The sequence below is a fragment of the Enoplosus armatus genome, chromosome 21 (genome assembly GCF_043641665.1).
Source record: "Enoplosus armatus isolate fEnoArm2 chromosome 21, fEnoArm2.hap1, whole genome shotgun sequence".
Lineage (NCBI taxonomy): Eukaryota > Metazoa > Chordata > Actinopteri > Centrarchiformes > Enoplosidae > Enoplosus > Enoplosus armatus.
In genome coordinates this window covers 19,106,413-19,134,211 of record NC_092200.1, presented here as the reverse complement: position 1 = coordinate 19,134,211, position 27,799 = coordinate 19,106,413, and the positions used below count along the sequence as shown (strand labels likewise).

General features: G+C 40.2%; 1 protein-coding gene across 1 annotated transcript; it reads left to right on the top strand.

The window, feature by feature from the left end:
• Positions 1-277: 277 nt before the first annotated feature.
• On the top strand, positions 278-8,946 carry vopp1b (VOPP1 WW domain binding protein b; the record flags this gene model as incomplete). The annotated part of the gene is made up of 4 exons (XM_070928574.1): positions 278-342; positions 3,858-3,935; positions 5,464-5,597; positions 8,741-8,946. Coding segments are annotated over 4 exons (483 nt in total), but the record flags the coding sequence as incomplete, so codon positions are not given.
• Positions 8,947-27,799: the final 18,853 nt, after the last annotated feature.

The window sequence follows — 27,799 nt, the reverse complement described above, 5'->3', positions numbered from 1 at the left end:
ACTTGGAACCTACAAGGCCTGTCACAGCCTCGGGTCCAGGAGGTTTAAACAACTAAGGCTCGGGACCTCTGTGATCTTCTGGCTCATTATATCATGGAAAAGAGGGGGGGGGGGGGACTTTGGTGGAGATACGTTCTCGACCTTGTAAGACCTTCCGTGGCGAGAGTCGTGGCTATCCAGGCTAGCTAAAACTGGCTTATGTGTCAATCTTTCTCTGTTCCTTGTCTCAGTAGAAAAACTAATGTTTGTCACTTTTTAACCTTAATCTGTCTTTCTTTTACAGTGTGTAGAAGCCAAAAAGTACTGCTGGTATTTTGAAGGCGGATACCCCATCTACTTCATGTAAGTACCACAACATTAAAGGAGCTACATGTAAGAATTTTAGTTTCAAACTTTCAAAACTGAACTAAAATGATCAACAGAATGTGAAGAAGTAAGAGTTTTGACGTTATGTCAAAGACATAATGTGTATTGTGTTGCGAAGCCGTCTACTGAAGTTAGCATACTAACCAGCAAGCCTCTGGCCCGTCCTGTCTTGGAATACCACTTTGTACCTCACGATAGTGAGTCACTGCAGCGCCCAGTCTGCCCTCAGTCCAACGAGACTGAGTCGAACCTGAACAGTATTTTCAGGTTTCCTTCAGTATCCAAGTAATCCAGACATAGTTGTCTGTACATCCATGGGTACACTGCTGACCGCTAATTCAGCATACTTTTAATGGTGCAGATTTAACTGGGGTTAACTGAATCCTTGCCGTCATTAAGCTGGATTTATGGCCGCCGCGGTGTCTCTGGCGCGAGGGTCTGTGGGGCCCAAAATGACATCATCACGCCATGCCGAAGGCTCCACAAGCTTTCGCGGCACGTGGTCGCCCACCTCTAAATTTTTGAAACTAGGCGACGCGTGCAACGCAACATTTCAACATGGACACCTGTGAAACTAGACTGGCCGAGCCCGTACGTCATTTCACGCGCCTCTACGACCCCCTTCCATGAGAGACCACAGGGACAGCCACATGATTCTGGACTCATGGAGAGAGACCGCCGCCGCATTTAATAGATAAACACAGATACATTCTTCCTCAGCAACAACAAGCTCCAACGCAGTGTGCAGCCATGTTGGTTTATGACGATCTTCCCCTCGTTTTTTATTTTACACCCCCCTGGCGTTTTGGAGAATACTGCAACACATCGCCCGTTGAGCATAAACGCCTCCGTGCAATCTCCAAAGCTTCGCGCAACACCTACGGCGGCTTGCTCGCGCGAGCATAAACAAGCCATTATTCTTCCTGTTTACATCCATGAAAGCATCAATGGGAACTGTAGTTCCAAAACTTCAAGCATCATGAGTGTCAAAACCCATTAATGTTTCTTTCAATCATTGCTTTTTTTTTTTGACAGTGCTAAGGCTCGGAAGTGCATTGCGAGACACCATGCAGCGGCCTCTAATACCAAAATTAGAGGCCTTATCACGCAATTATGACTTACTGTCTCATAATTAAGAGAGAAGAGCTCATTATTACGATCTAATTGAATTAGAATTAATTAGGATCTTGTGGGGGCCCACAGAATCGGACTGTTCTAAATGTATTCTAAATTCACTGCCGTACCTCCAGTACAAAGGATATTTATATATGCAAACAGGCAGGGAAAGACTCTACTGGTTTTCATACTGCGGACCCCGAGGCCTACAGGGACAATGGTTGCTCATCCCTGGTCTAGTGTTGAAATGCCAGGCAGGACTGGGAGTCTGAGGTACACACTGTCATGCTGACTATCCACAGTCATCTATCTCACAACACACACACACCCTGTTACTATTTCAGCTGTATTTATGCAGGTTTCCTGCTGATCTCTAATAGACGAATCAATCACAGTTGGCCTCTTTTCTGAATATTTGGCTCCTCGGCTGCTGGGCTTGCCGTTTACAGCGAACCTTGTTGTCGAAAAAAACGTCTTAGTTTTGTTTGCAAAGCAGAAAACATGGTGAATGGCAACATCACAATACACCTGTGCCTGTTGCTTTGAGGCTTGTTGTAGCAAAGGAAATGTCAGTGCGCCATAGTGATGGCCTCTGTCCGGCAATAAAACAGTATAGAGACACAGGGAAAGTTTCTATTTTTTTCCTCTGTTCTGTACTTCCTCCCCTGTTGAGCAGTTAAAGCTACAATGGATCAAATGACTATGTATAATATGAAAGGGGCTGTTCATAGTGATGCTCTCTGTCCGGCAATAAAACAGCATATAGACACAGGGAAAGGGTTTCCCTTCCCTATTCTATCCCCAATCTGGCAACATTTCAAAGATCCAGTTATTTTCTGGTGCGGTGTCGACCAATCAGGGGCCACCGGGGAAAGCCGAACATATTACACACATACCGCCGTCGGGCAGTGCCCTAACGCCCCTTAATGGACCACACGCCACTGCACTGGGCCTAAATGGTGGGGTGGAATCGTCCTATATGGACATAATTCATCGGGATACTGGATGTATTGTATTGAACCTGTTCCAGAGATGTGATCCGGTGGCTGGCCATACCTGTTTTTGAAGACTTTTGTCATCATCTTTGACACGTATGACGTGTGCTGTGAAGTTGTTCCTTGCCTTTAAAGAGGAGGTGTAAGTTTTGTTGTGCAAATGAAAAACGTGGGTAGATGAATTCAGGTCCCTCCACGTATTTTGTAGGGAACATTTGTAAGCGCTGTGTCTGTATGACTTGGAATTAAGTAAGCCATTTAAAAAGGGAGGTGGATGCGGAGAACTTTCTCCCGCAGACAGGATGTGATTAATGAAAATGTAAGTGTGTTCTCTGGGAGTAGAATTTTAAAAGCTTAGCTGGAAAGGAATATCTCGACCTGTCAGTCTGTCTCTTGGGCTCACACCTTTAGTCACAAACAAACACTTGAAAATCTTGATGACGGGATTAAACTGGTGAGCAATGATGGATTCATCAGACCAAATGTTACAAATGTGAGCGAAATTAAATGGGGGGGGGGCTGGGTTTACAACCTATACTGCAGCCAGCAGGGGGCAGATCGAGACGTTTTGGCTTCACTTTCAGGGATCTTTGTATACAGTCTGTGGTTTCAAACATCGTTTAACCAGCAAGCTGCATTTTTCAGTTAACAAATGTACTGTTGTTTCATTTACAGTAGCTCATTAAAGAGCTCACAGTACTCAGTGTGTGTGTGTGTGTGTGTGTGTGTGTGTGTGTGTGTGAGTGTGTATGTATCTGTATATACAATGCTTAACAAATTTATTAGACCACCTGTCATAAAAATGAGAAAACACAAATATTTTAGAAATCTGTCAAAAACTTGTTTCAAACTAAAAATTGTATTGTTATTTATTAGGCAAATAACAAACTGGAACAACTAAATAGTCCTTATTCACATATATTAACCAAACATCTTAATATTTTGTACGACCTCCTTTGGCCCTGATAACAGCTTGCATTCTTTGCAACCACAAAAAAATGTTTCTGTTCAGGAATGCAAGTAAATAACTGTAACTTGGCATCTCAATCAAAAAATAATAATGTGCTTTACAATTTTTTTCTGCTTTTTTGTAAAACAGTAAATTTGAGAATTCATGGATAACAACAATAATTATATTTTAGCATTAAAGAGATCATTTTGATTAAAGAGCTTGGCTTGCACAGACTGGTGGATTAACCATTACAGAGACATCAAATAATTTGGTCATCAGCAATACTGTTCATTTAGGGCAGCGGTGGCAAACACCTTACACTGGGTGGTGGTCTAATACATTTGTTAAGCACTGTATTTTGAGGCTGCCTGTATTTGTGCTATTGCTGACTTATATGCTTATATTTGTTGTTGTTTATTTTGTTGTAGATGTCGCTCCTATGAGGACTGCTGTGGGACTCGCTGCTGTGTGAGAGCCCTGTCCATTCAGAGACTATGGTACTTCTGGTGAGTTACAGTTTGGGCGGTGTCTACTGTTCTCTGTGCTGTATAGTGTCTACAGCTACAGCCATTCTCTTGTGCCAACATTGTGCTGAGAACCTCTTAACCTCTTAGTAAAATCTGATTTGCATGTTAAACAAAACATTAAAAAAAACATTAACTCAAGGTCCAATTACTTAAGTTTTCCCCCGGAGCTTCCAAGTGAATGGGGAACATTGGAAGGTTTTTTTTTTCCCATTCTTAGGTCATATAATGATGAAGGCAATAAAATGTGGTTGAAGGTTTTGGGGAAAAAAACGAACAGACTTTTCAAGAATGTGATCGGGGGGGTGGAGCCGTGCGGTGCGAAGTCCAATCGTGAGCACACCACAGTCAGTCACAGCTGTCAATCATGACTTTTATAGCATCAATAATTAATTAAAAACCAAAGGTTTTCCAAAGATAAAACCATCAGAAAAATGAACACGAACGTCAGCGTGATAAGAATTACCTTTAGTTTGTCTCATATCCCATCCGCTAGCATGGAGGGGGCGGGGCTTATGACATATACTGCAGCCAGCCACCAGGGGGCGATCGAGACGTTTTGGCTTCACTTTCAGGAAGCTGTCATGTCGTCCATCTTTCTATACAGTCCATGGTCAAACCCAAGTCCCCAGGAAGACAAAAAAACATTAACTCAAGGTCCATTTACTATGTTTTCCCCCCGGAGCTCCATTGGAACCTTTATTGTTTTTTTCCATGCTTAGGTCATATAATGATGAAGGCCATGAAATGTGGTTGAAAGTAGTCTCTCATGACGCTTTACATATAGAGCAGGTCTAGGCCGTACTCTTCATGATGTTATAATAGTGATAATAATAATACATTTTATTTACAGGACGGTATTCATGGTACTCAGACATTAAAGGCAGTTCTGAAAAGGTGAATTTTGATTAGTGTTTTGAACGTGGGCACGTCAGTGGAGCCTCGGATGGGGGGGGGGTTATGGAGAACTTCATGAGTGAGGAGAGAGAGGGAGCCAGTGGAGGCTCTGGAGGACAGGGGTGATGTGGTCACGGGAGCAGGGAGTGGACTTTGGATGATCTTGTGTGTGCTGATACTTCACAGTACACTCCCTCTCATTGTAGACTCATGTTTGTCTGTTAATAATACAGAAAGTATTGCATTTTTTGATATGTCATAAAAAAAGCATTTTAGAATCATACAGGACGGACGTGACTGTGAGACCTTGTGAGCCTTTCTGGCCTAACAGATGTTCGAAAGTGGATTATTGTGGCTGCTTACCGGACAAAAAAAAAACAAACTAAAGATGTGCCAGAAATGAGAAACTGAGCACATTTCTAAACCCATAAAAATGTGCTTAGTGGCAGCACGTCCCCACTGGGAACACATATGATTGAACTGCATGTTTCTGTGGGATGAGGGATTGGCGGGGGGGGGGGGGGGGGGGGTCCTTTTTTGTCGGTGTATGCAACTCCATGTGACTCTTGGTGTCGATAGAAGGTCTGAGATGTCCCTTTTGTTTTCCACTCAGGGTGCTGCTGATGATGGGGGTATTGTTCTGCTGCGGTGCTGGCTTCTTCATCCGCAGAAGGATGTACCCGTCCCCTCTGAGAGACGATCCAGCCTTCAACGTCTCCTTCACCAGGCACCCTGTCACAACACCAGGTACAGCAGGGTCCAGACAAATACACGCATTAAAACCCTCAGAGGTCCCGGGCTATTTTGGCCATTTTGCAAACAGAACATGTGAAAGGTAAAATTGTGGGTCCCGTGGGTCAGTTCATCTGTGCTCCTTTGATCCAGAGCAAGATATTGGGACAAATGCAGGGCCAGATTGTTAAGAAAGTGGGGATCTAAGCCAACTATTTTGTTTGTGATAAGCTGGATGCATTTTGAGAAAATGTGCTGTGTCTCTTTATGGGTCCTGAAACTTATAACTCTGGCGTTGCTGACAAACAGGTCCCTCAGGTGGACCTGTCGTACCAGTCGCGTACAGATAGAACGACTTTCTTCAAGAGGAAAAAAAAAAAAAAAGACTGAAACTTCATTCAGATTGAGGCGATTCTTGAGTTTAATACCTGTGATGTGAAAATGAACTAAAATAAAACAGCAGTACAGTAGTTCTCTCACTCCCGACAGCTGACTCATGGCCCTTCTCAGTGTACCTACTGCAGGTTATAATATTCTCTCATGTAACATCTCTGAGACTGTCACATGACCACTTGTCTTGGACCGCGTTGCTTAATGTCAGAACATTCCCTCTTCATGTTTGCATTCAGGTCCTCTAATACTGACACTTCTAGATTTGTTCATGCTTTTTGTCTGATGATTTCCATCTTTGCGGCGTGAAAGTCTGATTTTCACTCCTTCGTAAAGGAGCAAATGAACAAGCAGCATTCATCAGGCTGAAACGAGCGTTTTACAAATGTTTCCGAGTTTGGTGAATCTGACTTGGACCCCTCGTGTGGGCCCGATGTATGGGAGGAAGGCATTGCGACGGGAGAGTTCGGCTTACCCCGCTCATGTGTTGCATTTAGCATGTGCCGTTGGTCATTTTTCTATCAATCAAATGGCATACTGCGTTTTCTGCCTGACTCTCAAGTAAATATATTATTAATTTAATATAGTATAGATATATATATTACATAGTAAGCCAAGCAAGAAAATTGAATGGAACATTACAAAAATAACCATGTGAAAAGGCATTCTAGATGCTAGAAAGGTACCCAGAAGAGGAAGTCATAACCAGTTCCTCTCTCCCTCCAAAACAAAGTCAGTATCACGGGCTGCTCGCTCTAATCATTTCTGACAGTCTGCTCTGAGAACATGAAAGGATTTCATGAGAGTTCATTTTGGGCTTTTGGACTGTAGCCAAACATTTTTTTTTATCCCCGAAGAGATAATTAAGGAATCTTAGTGATGGAACTGTGCCAGTGGTAGCTTAGACAAAAAGAAGACTGAGTGAACGAGGTGAGGACATCATGTCAAAGACTACATTCAAAGCCTCATTTATTCATTAGATGAATGGTTTTGGTTCAGCCTTTTACCTCCTGATCCGTTTAGCTGTCACTTTGGAGTTACGTGCTCCTTCGATTTTCATTACACCAAACGTAGCAGTTTGAAAGTATTTAAGGCCATCACTTTTTCGCAGAATCTATGTTCAATGTTCCATTTTTTTTTTTTCTGAGTACTTTCAAGAATTAATTCTGAACCCACCATGGACAAGAAGTCCTCAAAGTGCAATCAGAACAGCAACTAAACAGTCTTTGTGGCGAGACAGCTTTTGTCGGTTGCCGTTCCCAAGGTCAAGAATGAACTTTTGAAACTCAACACTACAGCAATGGTCAAGGCGAGATCCAAATAAACAGAAGCTGTCAAAAGATGAAATTCAATGCAATGATAGCTGAATACAAACAGGGGATGTATGTGTATCAGCTCTTTGAGTATCAGCTGACAGAGATTCAATGTCATATCTCTACTCATGTGCCGTCTGCGCTCCATTTACAGTTGCTGTTCTGAAGTTTAGATGCACTTCTAAAGGACATTCATGCCAATGGACGTGGGGAGTTGGTATCTTTTTACGAATTGGTTGGCAAAATCTGATGGGTCATAAATATACATACAGTATACTCACAGTGCTGTATATTATATATACTGGTGGAGTAGAAAGTTCTAAAATGTCATTTAACATCATGAGATAGATAGATTTACGCAAGTCAGGAATGTCACCTGGGGGCCATCTCAAAGAAACTTCAGCTTCCAGGATCGTCGGTGCAATCAATTACTGTGCAACTGCAAGTGTTGGGAAGTCTTTGCCAGTGTCTGGAGTCAAACCCAAATGATCACCCTCTGCTGAGAGACAATTGGTCTGGATGGTCCGATGTAATCGAAGAGTCACCCCAAACAACTGGTCTTCCATGATTTAGAAGCTGCTGAAACACAAGTGAACTCCAAATGTCCATGGGCTGAAAGGCTACCCTCCAAGAAAGAAGCCCTTGCTCCAACATCAGAACCTTAAAGCTGAAAACCATGGTGGTGGTGGTAGTTTCATGCTCTCTGAGGCTGTTTTGCTGCCAGTGGAACTGATGCTTTGCAGAAAGTGGGATGGAATAATGACGAAGGAAGATTACCTCCAGAATTCTTCGGGACAACCTCAACCCATCAGCTAGAGGGTTAAATCTTGGACGCAGCTGGGTGTTCCGACAGGACAGTGACCCCCAAACACACATCAAAAGCACTAAGGTGTTGGAATGGCCTTCCCCAAAATCCTCACCTCAGTCCCACGTGGAATATATGGACTACCCTGAAAAGACGAGCCATGCAAGGAAAAACCAACAAATTTGGTTGACGTTACCGATTCAGCCAAGAAGACAGGTCAAAGATCCAGCTAATTCTGCCAGAAGCTTGTTGATGGCTGATTTTAGGTGAAGAGAGCTCATGTAACCAAACACTAGCTGTGCTGTATGTATATTTTTGAGGACTATTTCAGTCGCCATTCTCCTCCCCTTCTGCTATCTGCACGTTACTGTTTTCAAAGTCCGTGGTTTTAACGGGTCCAGTGAGCTCCTCCAGGGCTAAAGTACAGTTAGGCTTCAGCCCTAGGACAGTTTTGTGTGGATTAAGTGTGGATGTAGGTCTAACTTCAACCAGCTGATCCCCAAACATCCTAGATCAGGTGTTTTTGTGACATGCTGTGTGCTGTTTAATGAAATGACGAAGCACGGGGTGGTGTGTCAAAAAGATAACCGCAGACCACACAGTCCATAACGAGAGAACTGATACTAAATGATAACCGTTTCTCTTTCCAGTTTCCCAGCAGCCGGGAAGTATGCAGGGCTTCGGGGTCAACGGGATGACGGGCGGCGACCCAGGGGTTGCCATGACGCACCCGGCGTACCCGGCGCAGCCCGGCTCTGCCCATATGATGATGGGCTCCTATCCTCCGCCTCCGTCCTACTGCAACCACCCACCTCCGCCCTACGAACAAATATTTCAAAACGCCGACAAGAAGTAACGTCCGCAAGGAACTAAGCAGATGGAACTTGACAAGGAAAAGGGAAGGAAGGAGGTAACTTAGAGGTTGAATTAGCAGGAAGTTCACATGAAGATGAGGAAGAGGAAAGCCTGCCAATTGTTTGCACCTTTTACTGTTTGTGGACGTAAGACTTGGAAAACACACAATCTCTTGTCCTGTTGAAGAGGCACAGTAACCAGAATCTAGATGCACAAACACACACTCATTCACTCACACACACACACACACACACACACACACACACACTGCTTGATCTGCAGTGCGTCATTTACTCTTGATTTATGTGGATCTATGTACAGTGAACTGAACTGAAGACGAGCGAGGATGGACCCAGTTCAGGTTGAGGTTTTGGATTCACCCACCCCCGTCACCTGTCTCCCCCGCCCCCTCCCAATGCAACCACAGCCAGAACTGTGCAGAAAATGACAGTCAAACTCTAATAATGTATTAAAATGCTGGATACTGTTTGTCTTAATGGATGGTGTTTTAATAATTGTTAAGAAACGGTTCCGACGGAACAGCTGAGAAATGTAACAAAGTCAAATATGATGATTTATAAAAGGACATTTGGAAGTGAAGGACATTTGGTGTCTCTACAAACCATTCTTAAAAGCAATTTCAAGGATGACACTGACTTTATTTGATTGGATTTTTCTATCCAGCATTTTACTGCAAGATGGGCCCTTTACTAAATGATGAGTTCTTGATACATTTTTTATTACAGTGTGTGTAGTCCGGTTATGTAATGACATAATGAGCCGCTCCAGCAGAGACTGGCTTATACTCCTGTTAGCAGCAAACGAAGGCTTCAGCTTCACCGCAAGATGAATCAGACATGGACAGAGTGATGCCGAGACGGCAGTGGCTGATGGTACGCGTGAGTCCTACAGGCGGGCTACATCGAACACCTAACGCACGCGGGGGCGTACACGGAGCGCATGCTGCAGCACTACGCCGTCTTCTATTGGTACTTTTTTACGCGAGGCGTGCCCTTTCACACAGAAATGGGTCATAAAGTTTCTATATTTAGTCATACTGTTTATCCGTTCCTTTGTATCAAACGGGGCTTCCACTTTGGGGTCTTGATCACCCTGCCGGTACTAGCTGGCGGTTGCTTGGTAACTTTATCCCTTACGCGCAAGTCTGTAGATGTTAACTTACCCATACTACACAGACTCGGTGAAAAAGTGGAAGTTTCAAAGCGCTGTGAACCGAGGACACAATCTCAAAAAGGAAAGCTCACCGTCTTGTTTTGCCTGTGACTCGCACGACTCGACGCCCCCCCCCCCCCTTGTGTGCGCTTGCAGGCGTAGCCGGTAGAAGGATCGATTCCGCTGCGCATCCAATCCGCATGCATTACGTGTTCAATGTAGCCAAAGCGTTGTGTTCCACCACACCCCCACTAGCCTATAGCAATGTGCCACTTTTCACTTTTTAGATACTGTGTGAAGTCAGTGCCATAACATACTGGAAGATAACCACTCCTCGATGGTCATGCTATACTTTTCTGGCAGCTAACCCAGTGAGGCTATCCGTAGCTACACATCAGTACTGTACAGCTAGCATGGTGAGTGTAGCATTGGACAAAGTTCAATCATTACCGCGACAGATGCTGCATTCATGGAAGAACAGGGAAAACGTCTTGTTATTCTGCCTTGGGAGTACTCAGGCATTATTCCAAGACGGTTATCCCCCCCCCCCCCCCCCCCCACACACACACACACACACACACACTCTGTCGAGGCTTGGTCACACCAGCATTTAAAACTGTGAAATTCCCGCGAAAAGTGGATTGGCTCACAAGGGCAAAGCAAATCCACGCCGTCGACTGTGAGGTTGATGTTGTAGTTGAGAGTAATTGTGGAGCTGCAGGAGTGATCCATGTCCGTCCGACATTCCCTGCTGAGTCATCGGGCGTTACGTGCCCAGAGCCTCGTGCGTCATCAAGCCGCTTCCCAGAGTGACCGCTTTAAAAAAACGTGACTTTGCATCCTCTCTCCATGCACTTCCTATGGAAATCTAGTGAAGGAAAAATCAGCTGCTCGAGACCGACTGCACATTACTGTTGAGTGGATTTATGTAAAGATATTTGTTTTTCCTTTCAAGTTGCTGCAACAAACATCTCAAGCACGTTAAAGGTAAAATACCGAATTATTTCTCACAACCCGGGAGCAATACAGTGAAGAAACCCTTTATTACAATCCAAACCGCTTTGGGTTTTTTTCAATGTGATTATTAGAAACGTGGTGAAAATCAGAGGAAAAGGGAAAGCGAAACCTGTGTTGTTAGCTCAAGGACTGTACAGTTTGTAGCTGCCAATGTGGTGAGAAACAACACATTTACATGCCTCCAAAATGTTCATTGCAAATTCTAAGGTGTGTAAGGAAGCGCTTCGCATTCCAAAATGCAGCGGAATAGTTTGACATAGTGGGAAATGATTCGCTCATTCGCACTCCTAATTAAACATGGAGCTTGGTGACAATTAGCTTAGCATGAGAGCTAACATCTTTTATAGAGGGGGGGGGGGGGATGAAAATACTCCTACCAACATCTCTAAAGCTCATGTTTCTTGTTTGTTTAATCTGTACACAGACAGAAACATAAAAATGACTATTTGTGGTTTTAGGGGGAGTTACCTGCTGGAAACTCTGGGGAAACCACTGCACCCAGCTGTTCGCCAAGAAATAGTTCCAGCATGAAGCCCCACCTAAAACCACAAATTGTTATTTTTAACGTTTCTGATGCCACATGTTAATTGTGAGCTTCAGAGGTGGCGTTTTAAACTTTGGACGGAGCCAGGCTAGCTGCCGTTGTGCTAAGGTAGGCTAACTGCGTCCTGGACTCAGCAATGTGCTTAACACCCGGACAATGAAGTTGACATTTTCATCGAACTTGCGAAAGCGAGTAAGTGTATTTCCCACAATGTTGAACTATTCCTCAAACCACGTGATTTTACTGTAGCACCCACTGTTTTACAGCTTTGAGATGGGGGGGGGGGGGCGAAAATGGGGATTAAGGGCACTATTGGGTGTATTTTGAAGGATAAACATTATTTATTTATTTACAGATACATTCTAAGGACCTTATGTAAATTATAAAGATTTAACAAAATTACTATTCTTAATTTATTTGACGACGCACTTCGTTGCGCATCTTTTTTTCTTAAGTGAAATATTTATTTTTGTCCAACTAATTCTTTCATGCACACTCCCTGATATTGTGTGTGTTGCTGGGAGCATACACACACACACACACACACACACACACACACACACGAGCACCTTTGTTCCTTGGTTTTGAATAATTCAGTGTTGGTGTGCTAAATGTGATTGTATGAGAGCGAGAGACACGATCTGCTGAATGTGAAGCGGCTCTGCTCTCAGCAGGACGTCCTTACTGTAGAAGGGATGAAGGCCGTTCAAAGGTTGTCATCCGCAAGCTTCTCAGTGTTTTCCCTCATCCGGGGGCCGCACGCTACATATCGCGACTATCTCCTGGAAATCTTAGTGACTTTAAAGCTGTAAAAAAAAAGAAAAAATCCAACGACACGCTTTATGCTAACAGGGAAAGGCCTCTTCCATTAAAGTCAATACTCAAGTCAGACACTTTTCAGTTTTCGTACAGATTAAACAAACTACACATCAGAATCAGAATCAGAATCAGAAATACTTTATTGATCCCCGGGGGGAGACTTTACAGTACTGGTGCTCCCATTCAAGATTAGAAAGCAGCATAAATTTTGAAATAAAAGTATGTACAAAATATAAAAATAAGAAATAGAAAATAAAAATATACACATTTACAATATACAAGTGAAATTTACGTGTTAATAAGTGAGCTGCTGGTAGGTATTTTGTTGCTGTTGGACCGAGCCAGGCTAGCTGTTTCCCCCTCCCAGTCTTTATGCTAAGCTAAACCAAATGGCTGCTAGCTGTAGCTTCATATATATTGTACAGACATGGGGGTGGGGTCAGTCTTCTCCTCCAACTCTCTAAACAAGAAAACAAATAAGCACCTTTCCCAAAAATTTGAATATTTTTGTTCGAATGAATAACTAACAACTCACAGCTTTAAAGTCCATAAAGAAAATGTGGAAATGGGAACTGGTTCGGGGCTATATGACGTGGTGAAGTGTGACCATTTTCATGCCAAGAAATTCCGGATTCCCGCCAGAACTCTATTTTGAAAGCCAGGACAACAACAGGATGGAAAGCAATTTGTGAATATTGAAATCAGACCTGAACGGTTCACTAGAATCGGTTCCGACCTGAAAGCTTCCCTTAGTCAACCAGTAAAGAACTGTCTCCTAACTGTCACATGAAAGCACAAACCAGTATACTTGTCAGATCTGAATTAACGCATACTTGTGTTTCCTCAAAGCTCGTGTTTGTAAAAAAGAAAGAAAAGAAAAGGGTGATGTTTTAGCTCCAGTATGTACAGATGATGATGATGATGATGATGGTCATTTTGCTGAAGAACTTTTGGACTTTTGTGCTGCAGTAAATACATCGATGATGATGATTTCCCTTCCCCATCGATATGCCCGCGCAGCGATGCACCGACTCCTCTGAAAACACAGCGGGCCTTCTCACGCGGCATCGTAGTGTCCTTTTTCTTCCAAACATCGTACTTACTTTCTGTGCGGTTGTCAAACCTCTCACTAAATTGGCAAGCCGCGACGCACATCGCACAGAGCTCGATAGACTTGAGGGAAGTAGTAAACACTTACTTTGTGGCTTGCATGGCTAAGTAAAGTAAAAAAGAAAAAAGTGATAGAAAAAAAATGTACTAATGCCAATATATGTGTAGTAAAAAAGTGTAATATGCGCCCACGGTATGCTCCTCAGGGGAGGATGAATGTGCTCTCTCAGAGGTTTTTTTTTGTCTTTTCTTACACAAGTGGAACTTTGGACCTGATGAGGGTGCTATATATATGGAAGCCCAATTCTGCCACTGGGGGGAAAAAAGTCCCATTAATAAATATTTTCTTCTCATTATTATGACTTAATATCTCAGAAATGATGAGCTGTATACAATCATGATGAGAAGTCAGAAGTCATAAGAAGTCATAAGTGTTTTGTTTTTTGTCCCCTGCAGAAGCAGAAATGGGCTTCCAGAGACTAAAGGGGTGGTCAAAGGGTCACCATGAATATCAAAAACACATTTAAGTGCCCAGTCATCTGGCCTGTATTTATACCTTGGTAGAACATGAATTCAGCGTCATTTACAGCAGCTCATCTGTGTTAAAGGCAATTATTGACATAAGGTCTTATTATGCGTATTATTTCTTTCTGTCAGGACCTTACCTACATCCGGTCTGTGTGTATTTCTCCTTTTCCTGCCCAGTTGTTGTATATTTAAAGATTAACAGACTGTCCTCCAGTGGACTCCCCTTATGGCTCCAGACGGGGGTCGTAACAGATCCATACAACAGCAAAGCCTGCATTGGCACTTTGTTAGGATAATGTAGGTCATGGACTGTGCCGACTTTAGAGGACCCCCACCCCCCGATACCACCCTGTAGCAGGTTTCAGAATGAGACCAGGGGACCCGCACAGCAACAACTTTTGGTCTCAGGCTGTTGGATAATGGGAACACACAGCACAATATTAGAAGGTATTAAGGTATTAATCACATCAAACTATGCAACAGGTACAGGAAATGTTAAAGCATCTTAAACTCGTGTTCTCTCTGCTCTCTCCTTGTTAACCTCCTCTTCTCCTTTTCATCTGCTCCGAGGCTTTCGACATAAAATGCCATTATACATTGTGAAATATGTAAATAAACGTCACTTCTGATAAAATGGGACACTGACTAATGAATTTATTTGAAGTTGTTTGTTCATACCACAGTGGTGTTTTCTATTTCATTTCCAATTTCTCATTTGGATGCTGAACTAAGAACTAAGTTGGTCACCAACTTAGTGTCGGCAAGATACAAATTTCAGGGTGCTTTTAATCACGAGAAAGCTCATTAAATACAAGGAATAAAACTAGACTAGTTTGTCCTTTGTTAGAATGTAGAATCAGGTCTGACGTATTCAGATGAGACGGGGACTGCGTTCCTCACCACCAGATTGTGCACCACACGCACTTTTATTATTTTACAAACCTTTCCCGGCTGCTCGAGTAGTCTACCACCTGTGGCATCCAAGCACAATCATCTCCCTTTTTATTTATCAGATCTGCATGAATCAAATAGGTGACCTATTTGGGTATCAAAGCATCGAATTTTGCCGAAACGCGACAGGTTTGTGTGCCTGTTCATGCTGCCGATTGGGATCAGCGTCAACGTGGACGGAACGGCCCTTTATGAGTGGCAGTGGCCGTTTTCATTGCCCAACTCAGCCGCATCAATCTGAACACGAGCCAGTTAATTACCATTGCTTCATCTTAAAACTGCCTGACGGACGCCGTTGTCAGTGTGACTTCTTTGTATAAAATATGTATTGAAAGACTTCAATTCACTCAATAAAATTGGGCAGTCTATGGCAGGTATAAAACTGCATTTTATGGTTTGTATTGGCCCTTTAAAGGTAATTTTAGCAGGTAGAAAGGATTTCGTGGGCTATAATCTGTCAAATTTAACCCTCTTGAATGAAATCGAGTCATTCTGAAGCAAAAAAAGAAACGTTTCAATCACTCTGTAGGAGCTGCCATCACTTTTTGGCAAGCTTTAAACTGCATGTTATGGGTTGTATTGGCCCTTTAACGGGATTTTTAACAGTTAGAAAGGAATTTGTGGGCTACAATCTTTGAAATTTAACATTCTTGAATGAAACCAAGTCATTTTGAAGCAGAAAAAACCTGTTTCAGTCACTCTGTAGGAGCTGCCATCACTTTTTTGGCAAGCTTTAAACTGCAATTTATGGGTTGTATTGGCCCTTTAAAGGTATTTTTAACTGTCAGAAAGGAATTCATGAGCTATAATCTTTCAAATTTAACATTCTTGAATGAAATCAAGTAATTTTGAAGCAGAAAAAACTCGTTTCAGTCACTCTGTAGGAGCTGCCATCACTTTTTGGCAAGTTTTAAACTGCAGAAAGGATTTCCTAGGCTATAAACTGTCAAATTTAACCCTCTTGAATGAAATAAAGTCATTTTGAAGTAAAAACAAAATGTTTCAGTCACTCTGTAAGAGCTGCCATCACTTTTTGGCAAGCTTTAAACTGCAATTCATGGGTTGTATTGGCCATTTTACGGGATTTTTAAGTTAGAAAGGAATTTGTGGGCTACAGTCTTAGAAATGTAACATTCTTGAATGAAACCAAGTCATTTTGAAGCAGAAAAAAAACAGTTTCAGTCACTCTGTAGGAGCTGCCATCACTTTTTGGCAAGCTTTAAACTGCAATTTATGGGTTGTATTGGCCCTTTAAAGGTATTTTTAACAGGCAAAAAAGACTATTTGGGCTGTAATCCTTCACGTAAAACTCTCTTGAACGAAATAGTCATTTTGAAGCAGAAAAAACTCGTTTCAGTCACTCTGTAGGAGCTGCCATCACTTTTTGGCAAGCTTTAAACTGCAATTTAGGGGTTGTATTGGCCCTTTAAATGTATTTTAACAGGCAAAAAAGACTATTTGGGTTGTAATCTTTCACGCAAAACCCTCTTGAACGAAATAAAGTCATTTTGAAGCAAACAAAATGTTTCGGTCACTCTGTAGGAGCTGCCATGACTTTTTGGCGAGTTTTAAACTGCAGAAAGGATTTCCTAGGCTATAATCTGTCAAATTTAACTGTCTTGAATGAAATAAAGTCATTTTGAAGTAAAAACAAAACGTTTCAGTCACTCTGTAGAAGCTGCCACAACTTTTTGGCAAGCTTTAAACTGCATTTTATGTGTTGTATTTGCCCTTTAACGGTAATTTTATCAGGCAGAAAGGATTTCCTAGGCTATAATCTGTCAAATTCAACCCTCTTGAATGAAATCAAGTCATTTTGAAGTAAAAAAAACCCAGTTTCAGTCACTCTGTAGGAGGTGCCATCACTTTTTGGCAAGCTTTAAACTGCATGTTATGGGTTGTATTGGCCCTTTAACAGGATTTTAACAGTTACAAAGGAATTCGTGGGCTATAATCTTTGAAATTTAACATTCTTGAATGAAATCAAGTCATCTTGAAGCAACAAAAATGTTTCAGTCACTCTGTAGGAGCTGCCATCACTTTTTTGGCAAGCTTTAAACTGCAATTTATGGGTTGTATTGGCCCTTTAAAGGTATTTTTAACTGTCAGAAAGGAATTCATGAGCTATAATCTTTCAAATTTAACATTCTTGAATGAAATCAAGTCATTTTGAAGTAACAAAAATGTTTCAGTCACTCTGCAGGAGCTGCCATAACTTTTTGGCAAGTTTTAAACTGCATTTTACGGGTTGTATTGGCCCTTTAAATGTATTTGACCAGACAAAATGGACTGTTTGGGCTTTAATCTTTCACGTAAAAATGTTTCAGTCACTCTGTAGGAGCTGCCATCACTTTTTGGCAAGCTTTAAACTGCAATTCATGGGTTGTATTGGCCCTTTAAAGGTATTTTTAACAGGCAAAAAAGACTATTTGGGCTGTAATCCTTCACGTAAAACCCTCTTGAACGAAATAAAGTCATTTTGAAGCAGAAAAAACTCGTTTCAGTCACTCTGTAGGAGCTGCCATCACTTTTTGGCAAGCTTTAAACTGCAATTTATGGGTTGTATTGGCCCTTTAAAGGTATTTTTAACAGGCAAAAAAGACTATTTGGGCTGTAATCCTTCACGTAAAACCCTCTTGAACGAAATAGTCATTTTGAAGCAGAAAAAACTCGTTTCAGTCACTCTGTAAGAGCTGCCATCACTTTTTGGCAAGCTTTAAACTGCAATTTAGGGGTTGTATTGGCCATTTAAATGTATTTTAACAGGCAAAAAAGACTATTTGGGTTGTAATCTTTCACGCAAAACCCTCTTGAACGAAATAAAGTCATTTTGAAGCAAACAAAATGTTTCGGTCACTCTGTAGGAGCTGCCATGACTTTTTGGCGAGTTTTAAACTGCAGAAAGGATTTCCTAGGCTATAATCTGTCAAATTTAACTGTCTTGAATGAAATAAAGTCATTTTGAAGTAAAAACAAAACGTTTCAGTCACTCTGTAGAAGCTGCCACAACTTTTTGGCAAGCTTTAAACTGCATTTTATGTGTTGTATTTGCCCTTTAACGGTAATTTTATCAGGCAGAAAGGATTTCCTAGGCTATAATCTGTCAAATTCAACCCTCTTGAATGAAATCAAGTCATTTTGAAGTAAAAAAAACCCCGTTTCAGTCACTCTGTAGGAGGTGCCATCACTTTTTGGCAAGCTTTAAACTGCATGTTATGGGTTGTATTGGCCCTTTAACAGGATTTTAACAGTTACAAAGGAATTCGTGGGCTATAATCTTTGAAATTTAACATTCTTGAATGAAATCAAGTCATCTTGAAGCAACAAAAATGTTTCAGTCACTCTGTAGGAGCTGCCATCACTTTTTTGGCAAGCTTTAAACTGCAATTTATGGGTTGTATTGGCCCTTTAAAGGTATTTTTAACTGTCAGAAAGGAATTCATGAGCTATAATCTTTCAAATTTAACATTCTTGAATGAAATCAAGTCATTTTGAAGTAACAAAAATGTTTCAGTCACTCTGCAGGAGCTGCCATAACTTTTTGGCAAGTTTTAAACTGCATTTTACGGGTTGTATTGGCCCTTTAAATGTATTTGACCAGACAAAATGGACTGTTTGGGCTTTAATCTTTCACGTAAAAATGTTTCAGTCACTCTGTAGGAGCTGCCATCACTTTTTGGCAAGCTTTAAACTGCAATTCATGGGTTGTATTGGCCCTTTAAAGGTATTTTTAACAGGCAAAAAAGACTATTTGGGCTGTAATCCTTCACGTAAAACCCTCTTGAACGAAATAAAGTCATTTTGAAGCAGAAAAAACTCGTTTCAGTCACTCTGTAGGAGCTGCCATCACTTTTTGGCAAGCTTTAAACTGCAATTTATGGGTTGTATTGGCCCTTTAAAGGTATTTTTAACAGGCAAAAAAGACTATTTGGGCTGTAATCCTTCACGTAAAACCCTCTTGAACGAAATAGTCATTTTGAAGCAGAAAAAACTCGTTTCAGTCACTCTGTAAGAGCTGCCATCACTTTTTGGCAAGCTTTAAACTGCAATTTAGGGGTTGTATTGGCCATTTAAATGTATTTTAACAGGCAAAAAAGACTATTTGGGTTGTAATCTTTCACGCAAAACCCTCTTGAACGAAATAAAGTCATTTTGAAGCAAACAAAATGTTTCGGTCACTCTGTAGGAGCTGCCATGACTTTTTGGCGAGTTTTAAACTGCAGAAAGGATTTCCTAGGCTATAATCTGTCAAATTTAACTGTCTTGAATGAAATAAAGTCATTTTGAAGTAAAAACAAAACGTTTCAGTCACTCTGTAGAAGCTGCCACAACTTTTTGGCAAGCTTTAAACTGCATTTTATGTGTTGTATTTGCCCTTTAACGGTAATTTTATCAGGCAGAAAGGATTTCCTAGGCTATAATCTGTCAAATTCAACCCTCTTGAATGAAATCAAGTCATTTTGAAGTAAAAACAAAATGTTTCAGTCACTCTGTAAGAGCTGCCATCACTTTTTGGCAAGCTTATAACTGCATGTTATGGGTTGTATTGGCCCTTTTACGGGATTTTTAAGTTAGAAAGGAATTTGTGGGCTACAGTCTTAGAAATGTAACATTCTTGAATGAAACCAAGTCATTTTCAAGCAGAAAAAAAACAGTTTCAGTCACTCTGTAGGAGCTGCCATCACTTTTTGGCAAGCTTTAAACTGCAATTTATGGGTTGTATTGGCCCTTTAAAGGTATTTTCAACAGGCAAAAAAGACTATTTGGGCTGTAATCCTTCACGTAAAACCCTCTTGAACGAAATAGTCATTTTGAAGCAGAAAAAACTCGTTTCAGTCACTCTGTAAGAGCTGCCATCACTTTTTGGCAAGCTTTAAACTGCAATTTAGGGGTTGTATTGGCCCTTTAAATGTATTTTAACAGGCAAAAAAGACTATTTGGGTTGTAATCTTTCACGCAAAACCCTCTTGAACGAAATAAAGTCATTTTGAAGCAAACAAAATGTTTCGGTCACTCTGTAGGAGCTGCCATGACTTTTTGGCGAGTTTTAAACTGCAGAAAGGATTTCCTAGGCTATAATCTGTCAAATTTAACTGTCTTGAATGAAATAAAGTCATTTTGAAGTAAAAACAAAACGTTTCAGTCACTCTGTAGAAGCTGCCACAACTTTTTGGCAAGCTTTAAACTGCATTTTATGTGTTGTATTTGCCCTTTAACGGTAATTTTATCAGGCAGAAAGGATTTCCTAGGCTATAATCTGTCAAATTCAACCCTCTTGAATGAAATCAAGTCATTTTGAAGTAAAAAAAAACCCGTTTCAGTCACTCTGTAGGAGGTACCATCACTTTTTGGCAAGCTTTAAACTGCATGTTATGGGTTGTATTGGCCCTTTAACAGGATTTTAACAGTTAGAAAGGAATTCGTGGGCTATAATCTTTGAAATTTAACATTCTTGAATGAAATCAAGTCATCTTGAAGCAACAAAAATGTTTCAGTCACTCTGTAGGAGCTGCCATCACTTTTTTGGCAAGCTTTAAACTGCAATTTATGGGTTGTATTGGCCCTTTAAAGGTATTTTTAACTGTCAGAAAGGAATTCATGAGCTATAATCTTTCAAATTTAACATTCTTGAATGAAATCAAGTCATTTTGAAGCAACAAAAATGTTTCAGTCACTCTGCAGGAGCTGCCATAACTTTTTCTGAAAACACAGCGGGCCTTCTCACATTGTAGTGTCCTTTTTCTTCCAAACATCGTACTTATTTTCTGTGCGATTGTCAAACCTCTCACTAAATTGGCAAGCCGCGACGCACATCGCACAGAGCTCGATAGACTTGAGGGAAGTAGTAAACACTTACTTTGTGGCTTGCATGGCTAAGTAAAGTAAAAAAGAAAAAAGTGATAGAAAAAAAATGTACTAATGCCAATATATGTGTAGTAAAAAAGTGTAATATGCGCCCACGGTATGCTCCTCAGGGGAGGATGAATGTGCTCTCTCAGAGGTTTTTTGTCTTTTCTTACACAAGTGGAACTTTGGACCTGATGAGGGTGCTATATATATGGAAGCCCAATTCTGCCACTGGGGGGAAAAAAGTCCCATTAATAAATATTTTCTTCTCATTATTATGACTTAATATCTCAGAAATGATGAGCTGTATACAATCATGATGAGAAGTCAGAAGTCATAAGAAGTCATAAGTGTTTTGTTTTTTGTCCCCTGCAGAAGCAGAAATGGGCTTCCAGAGACTAAAGGGGTGGTCAAAGGGTCACCATGAATATCAAAAACACATTTAAGTGCCCAGTCATCTGGCCTGTATTTATACCTTGGTAGAACATGAATTCAGCATCATTTACAGCAGCTCATCTGTGTTAAAGGCAATTATTGACATAAGGTCTCATTATGCGTATTATTTATTTCTGTCAGGACCTTACCTACATCCGGTCTATGTGTGTATTTCTCCTTTTCCTGCCCAGTTGTTGTATATTTAAAGATTAACAGACTGTCCTCCAGTGGACTCCCCTTATGGCTCCAGACGGGGGTCGTAACAGATCCATACAACAGCAAAGCCTGCATTGGCACTTTGTTAGGATAATGTAGGTCATGGACTGTGCCGACTTTAGAGGACCCCCACCCCCCGATACCACCCTGTAGCAGGTTTCAGAATGAGACCAGGGGACCCGCACAGCAACAACTTTTGGTCTCAGGCTGTTGGATAATGGGAACACACAGCACAATATTAGAAGGTATTAAGGTATTAATCACATCAAACTATGCAACAGGTACAGGAAATGTTAAAGCATCTTAAACTCGTGTTCTCTCTGCTCTCTCCTTGTTAACCTCCTCTTCTCCTTTTCATCTGCTCCGAGGCTTTCGACATAAAATGCCATTATACATTGTGAAATATGTAAATAAATGTCACTTCTGATAAAATGGGACACTGACTAATGAATTTATTTGAAGTTGTTTGTTCATACCACAGTGGTGTTTTCTATTTCATTTCCAATTTCTCATTTGGATGCTGAACTAAGAACTAAGTTGGTCACCAACTTAGTGTCGGCAAGATACAAATTTCAGGGTGCTTTTAATCACGAGAAAGCTCATTAAATACAAGGAATAAAACTAGACTAGTTTGTCCTTTGTTAGAATGTAGAATCAGGTCTGATGCATTCAGATGAGACGGGGAGTGCGTTCCTCACCACCAGATTGTGCACCACACACACTGCATTTTATGGTTTGTATTGGTCCCTTAAAGGTATTTGAACAGGTAGAAAGGACTGGGTGGGCTATAATCTGTCAAAGTTTACCCTCTTGAATGAAATTAAGTCATTTTGGAACAAAAACAACTTTTAAGTCACTCTGTAGGAGCTGCCATCACTTTTTGGCAAGTTTTAAACTGCATTTATATCAGAATCTGAATCAGAGACTGTTTATTGCCAAGTAACATACATTACAAGGAATTTGCCGTGGTCTGATGGTGCTTTAACATATAATCTGACAGACAATAAATAAGTAAAAAATAAAAAGGTAAAATTTTGAAATTGAAAATGTTGAGTATTTACAGGGTTATATTGGCCCTTTAAAGGTAATTTTAGCAGGTAGAAAGGATTTCGTGGGCTATAATCTGTCAAATTTAACCCTCTTGAATGAAATCGAGTCATTCTGAAGCAAAAAAAGAAACGTTTCAATCACTCTGTAGGAGCTGCCATCACTTTTTGGCAAGCTTTAAACTGCATGTTATGAGTTGTATTGGCCCTTTAACGGGATTTTTAACAGTTATAAAGGAATTTGTGGGCTACAATCTTTGAAATTTAACATTCTTGAATGAAACCAAGTCATTTTGAAGCAGAAAAAACCTGTTTCAGTCACTCTGTAGGAGCTGCCATCACTTTTTGGCAAGCTTTAAACTGCAATTTATGGGTTGTATTGGCCCTTTAAAGGTATTTTTAACTGTCAGAAAGGAATTCATGAGCTATAATCTTTCAAATTTAACATTCTTGAATGAAATCAAGTCATTTTGAAGCAACAAAAAAGTTTCAGTCACTCTGCAGGAGCTGCCATAACTTTTTGGCAAGTTTTAAACTGCATTTTACGGGTTGTATTGGCCCTTTAAATGTATTTGACCAGACAAAATGGACTGTTTGGGCTTTAATCTTTCACGTAAAAATGTTTCAGTCACTCTGTAGGAGCTGCCATCACTTTTTGGCAAGCTTTAAACTGCATGTTATGGGTTGTATTGGCCCTTTAACGGGATTTTTAACAGTTATAAAGGAATTTGTGGGCTACAATCTTTGAAATTTAACATTCTTGAATGAAACCAAGTCATTTTGAAGCAGAAAAAACCTGTTTCAGTCACTCTGTAGGAGCTGCCATCACTTTTTTGGCAAGCTTTAAACTGCAATTTATGGGTTGTATTGGCCCTTTAAAGGTATTTTTAACTGTCAGAAAGGAATTCATGAGCTATAATCTTTCAAATTTAACATTCTTGAATGAAATCAAGTCATTTTGAAGCAACAAAAATGTTTCAGTCACTCTGCAGGAGCTGCCATAACTTTTTGGCAAGTTTTAAACTGCATTTTACGGGTTGTATTGGCCCTTTAAAGGTATTTTTAACAGGCAAAAAAGACTATTTGGGCTGTAATCCTTCACGTAAAACCCTCTTGAACGAAATAAAGTCATTTTGAAGCAGAAAAAACTTGTTTCAGTCACTCTGTAGGAGCTGCCATCACTTTTTGGCAAGTTTTAAACTGCAGAAAGGATTTCCTAGGCTATAAACTGTCAAATTTAACCCTCTTGAATGAAATCAAGTCATTTTGAAGTAAAAACAAAATGTTTCAGTCACTCTGTAAGAGCTGCCATCACTTTTTGGCAAGCTTTAAACTGCATGTTATGGGTTGTATTGGCCCTTTAACGGGATTTTTAACAGTTATAAAGGAATTTGTGGGCTACAATCTTTGAAATTTAACATTCTTGAATGAAACCAAGTCATTTTGTGACAGAAACAACCTTTCAGTCACTCTGTAGGAGCTGCCACAACTTTTTGGCAAGCTTTAAACTGCATTTTATGGTTTATATCGGCCCTTTAAAGGTAATTCTATCATGCAGAGAGGAATTCATGAGCTATAATCTTTCAAATTTAATATTTTTGAATGAAATCAAGTCATTTTGAAGCAACAAAAAAAACTTTCAGTCACTCTGTAGGAGCTGCCATCACTTTTTGGCAAGCTTTAAACTGCATGTTATGGGTTGTATTGGCCCTTTAACAGGATTTTTAACAGTTACTAAGGAATTCGTGGGCTATAATCTTTGAAATTTAACATTCTTGAATGAAACCAAGTCATTTTCAAGCAGAAAAAACCCGTTTCAGTCACTCTGTAGGAGCTGCCATCACATTTTGGCAAGCTTTAAACTGCAATTCATGGGTTGTATTGGCCCTTTAAATGTATTTTAACAGGCAAAAAAGACTATTTGGGTTGTAATCTTTCACGCAAAACCCTCTTGAACGAAATAAAGTCATTTTGACGCAAACTAAATGTTTCGGTCACTCTGTAGGAGCTGCCATGACTTTTTGGCGAGTTTTAAACTGCAGAAAGGATTTCCTAGGCTATAATCTGTCAAATTTAACTGTCTTGAATGAAATAAAGTCATTTTGAAGTAAAAACAAAACTTTCAGTCACTCTGTAGGAGCTGCCACAACTTTTTGGCAAGCTTTAAACTGCATTTTATGTGTTGTATTTGCCCTTTAACGGTAATTGTATCAGGCAGAAAGGATTTCCTAGGCTATAATCTGTCAAATTCAACCCTCTTGAATGAAATCAAGTCATTTTGAAGTAAAAAAAAACCCGTTTCAGTCACTCTGTAGGAGGTGCCATCACTTTTTGGCAAGCTTTAAACTGCATGTTATGGGTTGTATTGGCCCTTTAACAGGATTTTAACAGTTAGAAAGGAATTCGTGGGCTATAATCTTTGAAATTTAACATTCTTGAATGAAATCAAGTCATCTTGAAGCAACAAAAATGTTTCAGTCACTCTGTAGGAGCTGCCATCACTTTTTGACAAGCCATAAAATGCATTTCATGGGTTGTACTGGCCCTTTAAATGTATTTGAACAGGTAAAAAGGACTGTGTGGGCTATAATCTTTCACGTATAACCCTCTTGAATGAAATCAAGTCATCTTGAAGCAACAAAAATGTTTCAGTCACTGTAGGAGCTGCCATCACTTTTTGGCAAGCCATAAAATGCATTTCATGGGTTGTACTGGCCCTTTAAATGTATTTGAACAGGTAGAAAGGACTGTGTGGGCTATAATCTTTCACGTATAACTCTCTTGAATGAATTGAAGTCATTCTGAAGAAAAAAAAATTTATCAACTCTGTAGGAGCTACCATCTTTTAGGCAAGCTTCAAAATGCATTTTATTTTATGGGTTGTATTGCCCCTTTAAATGTATTTTAACAGGTAGAAGTGACTGTGTGGGCTATAATCTTTCACCTATAACCCTTTTTAATGAAATCAAGTCATTTTGAAGCAAAAACAACGTTTCAGTCACTCTGTAGGAGCTGCCATCACTTTTTGGAACTTGCCAATAAGTGATGGCAGCTCCTACAGAGTGACTAAAACTTTTTTTGCATCACAAGTACTTTATTTCATTCAAAAGGGTTAAATTTGACAGATTATGATGCAAAAAAAAACATTATAGTCACTCTGTAGGAGCTGCCATCACTTTTTGGCAAGCCATAAAATGCATTTCATGGGTTGTACTGGCCCTTTAAATGTATTTGAACAGGTAGAAAGGACTGTGTGGGCTATAATCTTTCACCTATAACCCTTTTTAATGAAATCAAGTCATTTTGAAGCAAAAACAACGTTTCAGTCACTGTGTAGGAGCTGCCATCACTTTTTGGCAAGCCATAAAATGCATTTTATGGGTTGTATTGGCCCTTTAAATGTATTTTAACAGGCAAAAAAGACTATTTGGGCTGTAAGCTTTCACGTAAAACCCTCTTGAAAGAAATCAATTCATTTTGAAGCAAAAAAAAGTTTCAGTCACTCTGTAGGAGCTGCCATCACTTTTTGACAAGCTTTAAACTGCAATTTATGGGTTGTACTGGCCCTTTAAAGGTAATTTTATCAGGCAGAAAGGATTTCCTAGGCTATAATCTGTCAAATTTAACCTTCGTGAATGAAATCAAGTTATTTTGAAGTAAAAAAAAAACCTTTCAGTCACTCTGTCGGAGCTGCCATCACTTTTTGGCAAGCTTTAAACTGCATGTTATGGGTTGTATTGGCCCTTTAACGGGATTTTTAACAGTTAGAATGGAATTTGTGGGCTATAATCTTTAAAATTTTACATTCTTGAATGAAACCAAGTCATTTTGAAGCAGAAAAAACCCATTTCAGTCACTCTGTAGGAGCTGCCATCACTTTTTGGCAAGCTTTAAACTACATTTTACGGTTTGTATTGGCCCTTTTAATGTATTTGAACAGATTGAAAGCTTTGGGTGGGCTTAAATCTGTCAAATATAACCCTCATGAATGATGTCATGTCATGTTTAGGTAGGAACAACCTTTCAGTCACTCTGTAGGAGCTGCCATCACTTTTTGGCAAGCCATAAAATGCATTTCATGGGTTGTACTGGCCCTTTAAATGTATTTGAACAGGTAGAAAGGACTGTGTGGGCTATAATCTTTCACGTATAACTCTCTTGAATGAATTGAAGTCATTCTGAAGAAAAAAAAATGTATCAACTCTGTAGGAGCTACCATCTTTTAGGCAAGCTTCAAAATGCATTTTATTTTATGGGTTGTATTGGCCCTTTAAATGTATTTGAACAGGTCGAAGTGACTGTGTGGGCTATAATCTTTCACCTATAACCCTTTTTAATGAAATCAAGTCATTTTGAAGCAAAAACAACGTTTCAGTCACTCTGTAGGAGCTGCCATCACTTTTTGGAACTTGCCAATAAGTAATGGCAGCTCCTACAGAGCGACTATAATGTTTTTTTTTTGCATCATAATCTGTCAAATTTAACCCTTTTGAATGAAATAAAGTAATTGTGATGCAAAAAAAGTTTTAGTCACTCTGTAGGAGCTGCCATCACTTATTGGCAAGTTCCAAAAAGTGATGGCAGCTCCTACAGAGTGACTGAAACGTTGTTTTTGCTTCAAAATGACTTGATTTCATTAAAAAGGTGAGTTTTAAACGGCATTTTATGGGTTGTATTGGCCCTTTAAAAAGTAACTGAAAAGACAAAAATTACTGAGTGGGCTTTAATCTGTCAAATATAACTGTCATCAATTACATCAAGTGATCCTGAGGCTGAAACAACCTTTCAGTCACCAGGAAGTGGTTGAATGCTAACGTTGGGTGTCATACGTCGTTGTACCTTGAAAAGTGGTGTGATGTCCCTCCAGATCTTCAGTAGCCATAGTCTCTTCAGTTGCTGATCAATCAAGAAGCGGTGAAATGATAATGATTTGTCAGATTGCCCACGTATATACGACTCGAACCTGGAGCGGAGCAGCACGACATAACAGCATTTGAGCTTCCCACCCTGAACGTGACGGCCGCCGTGCGTTACCTACACTGTGGCATTATACCGGTATCAAAATTCTGAATTGCACACAAATAAATAAATAAATACTTTGTAAAGAAAATATTATCACACACAGAACTATTTCATTTGAGCAAATGAATCATAATGTAATCGTGTGT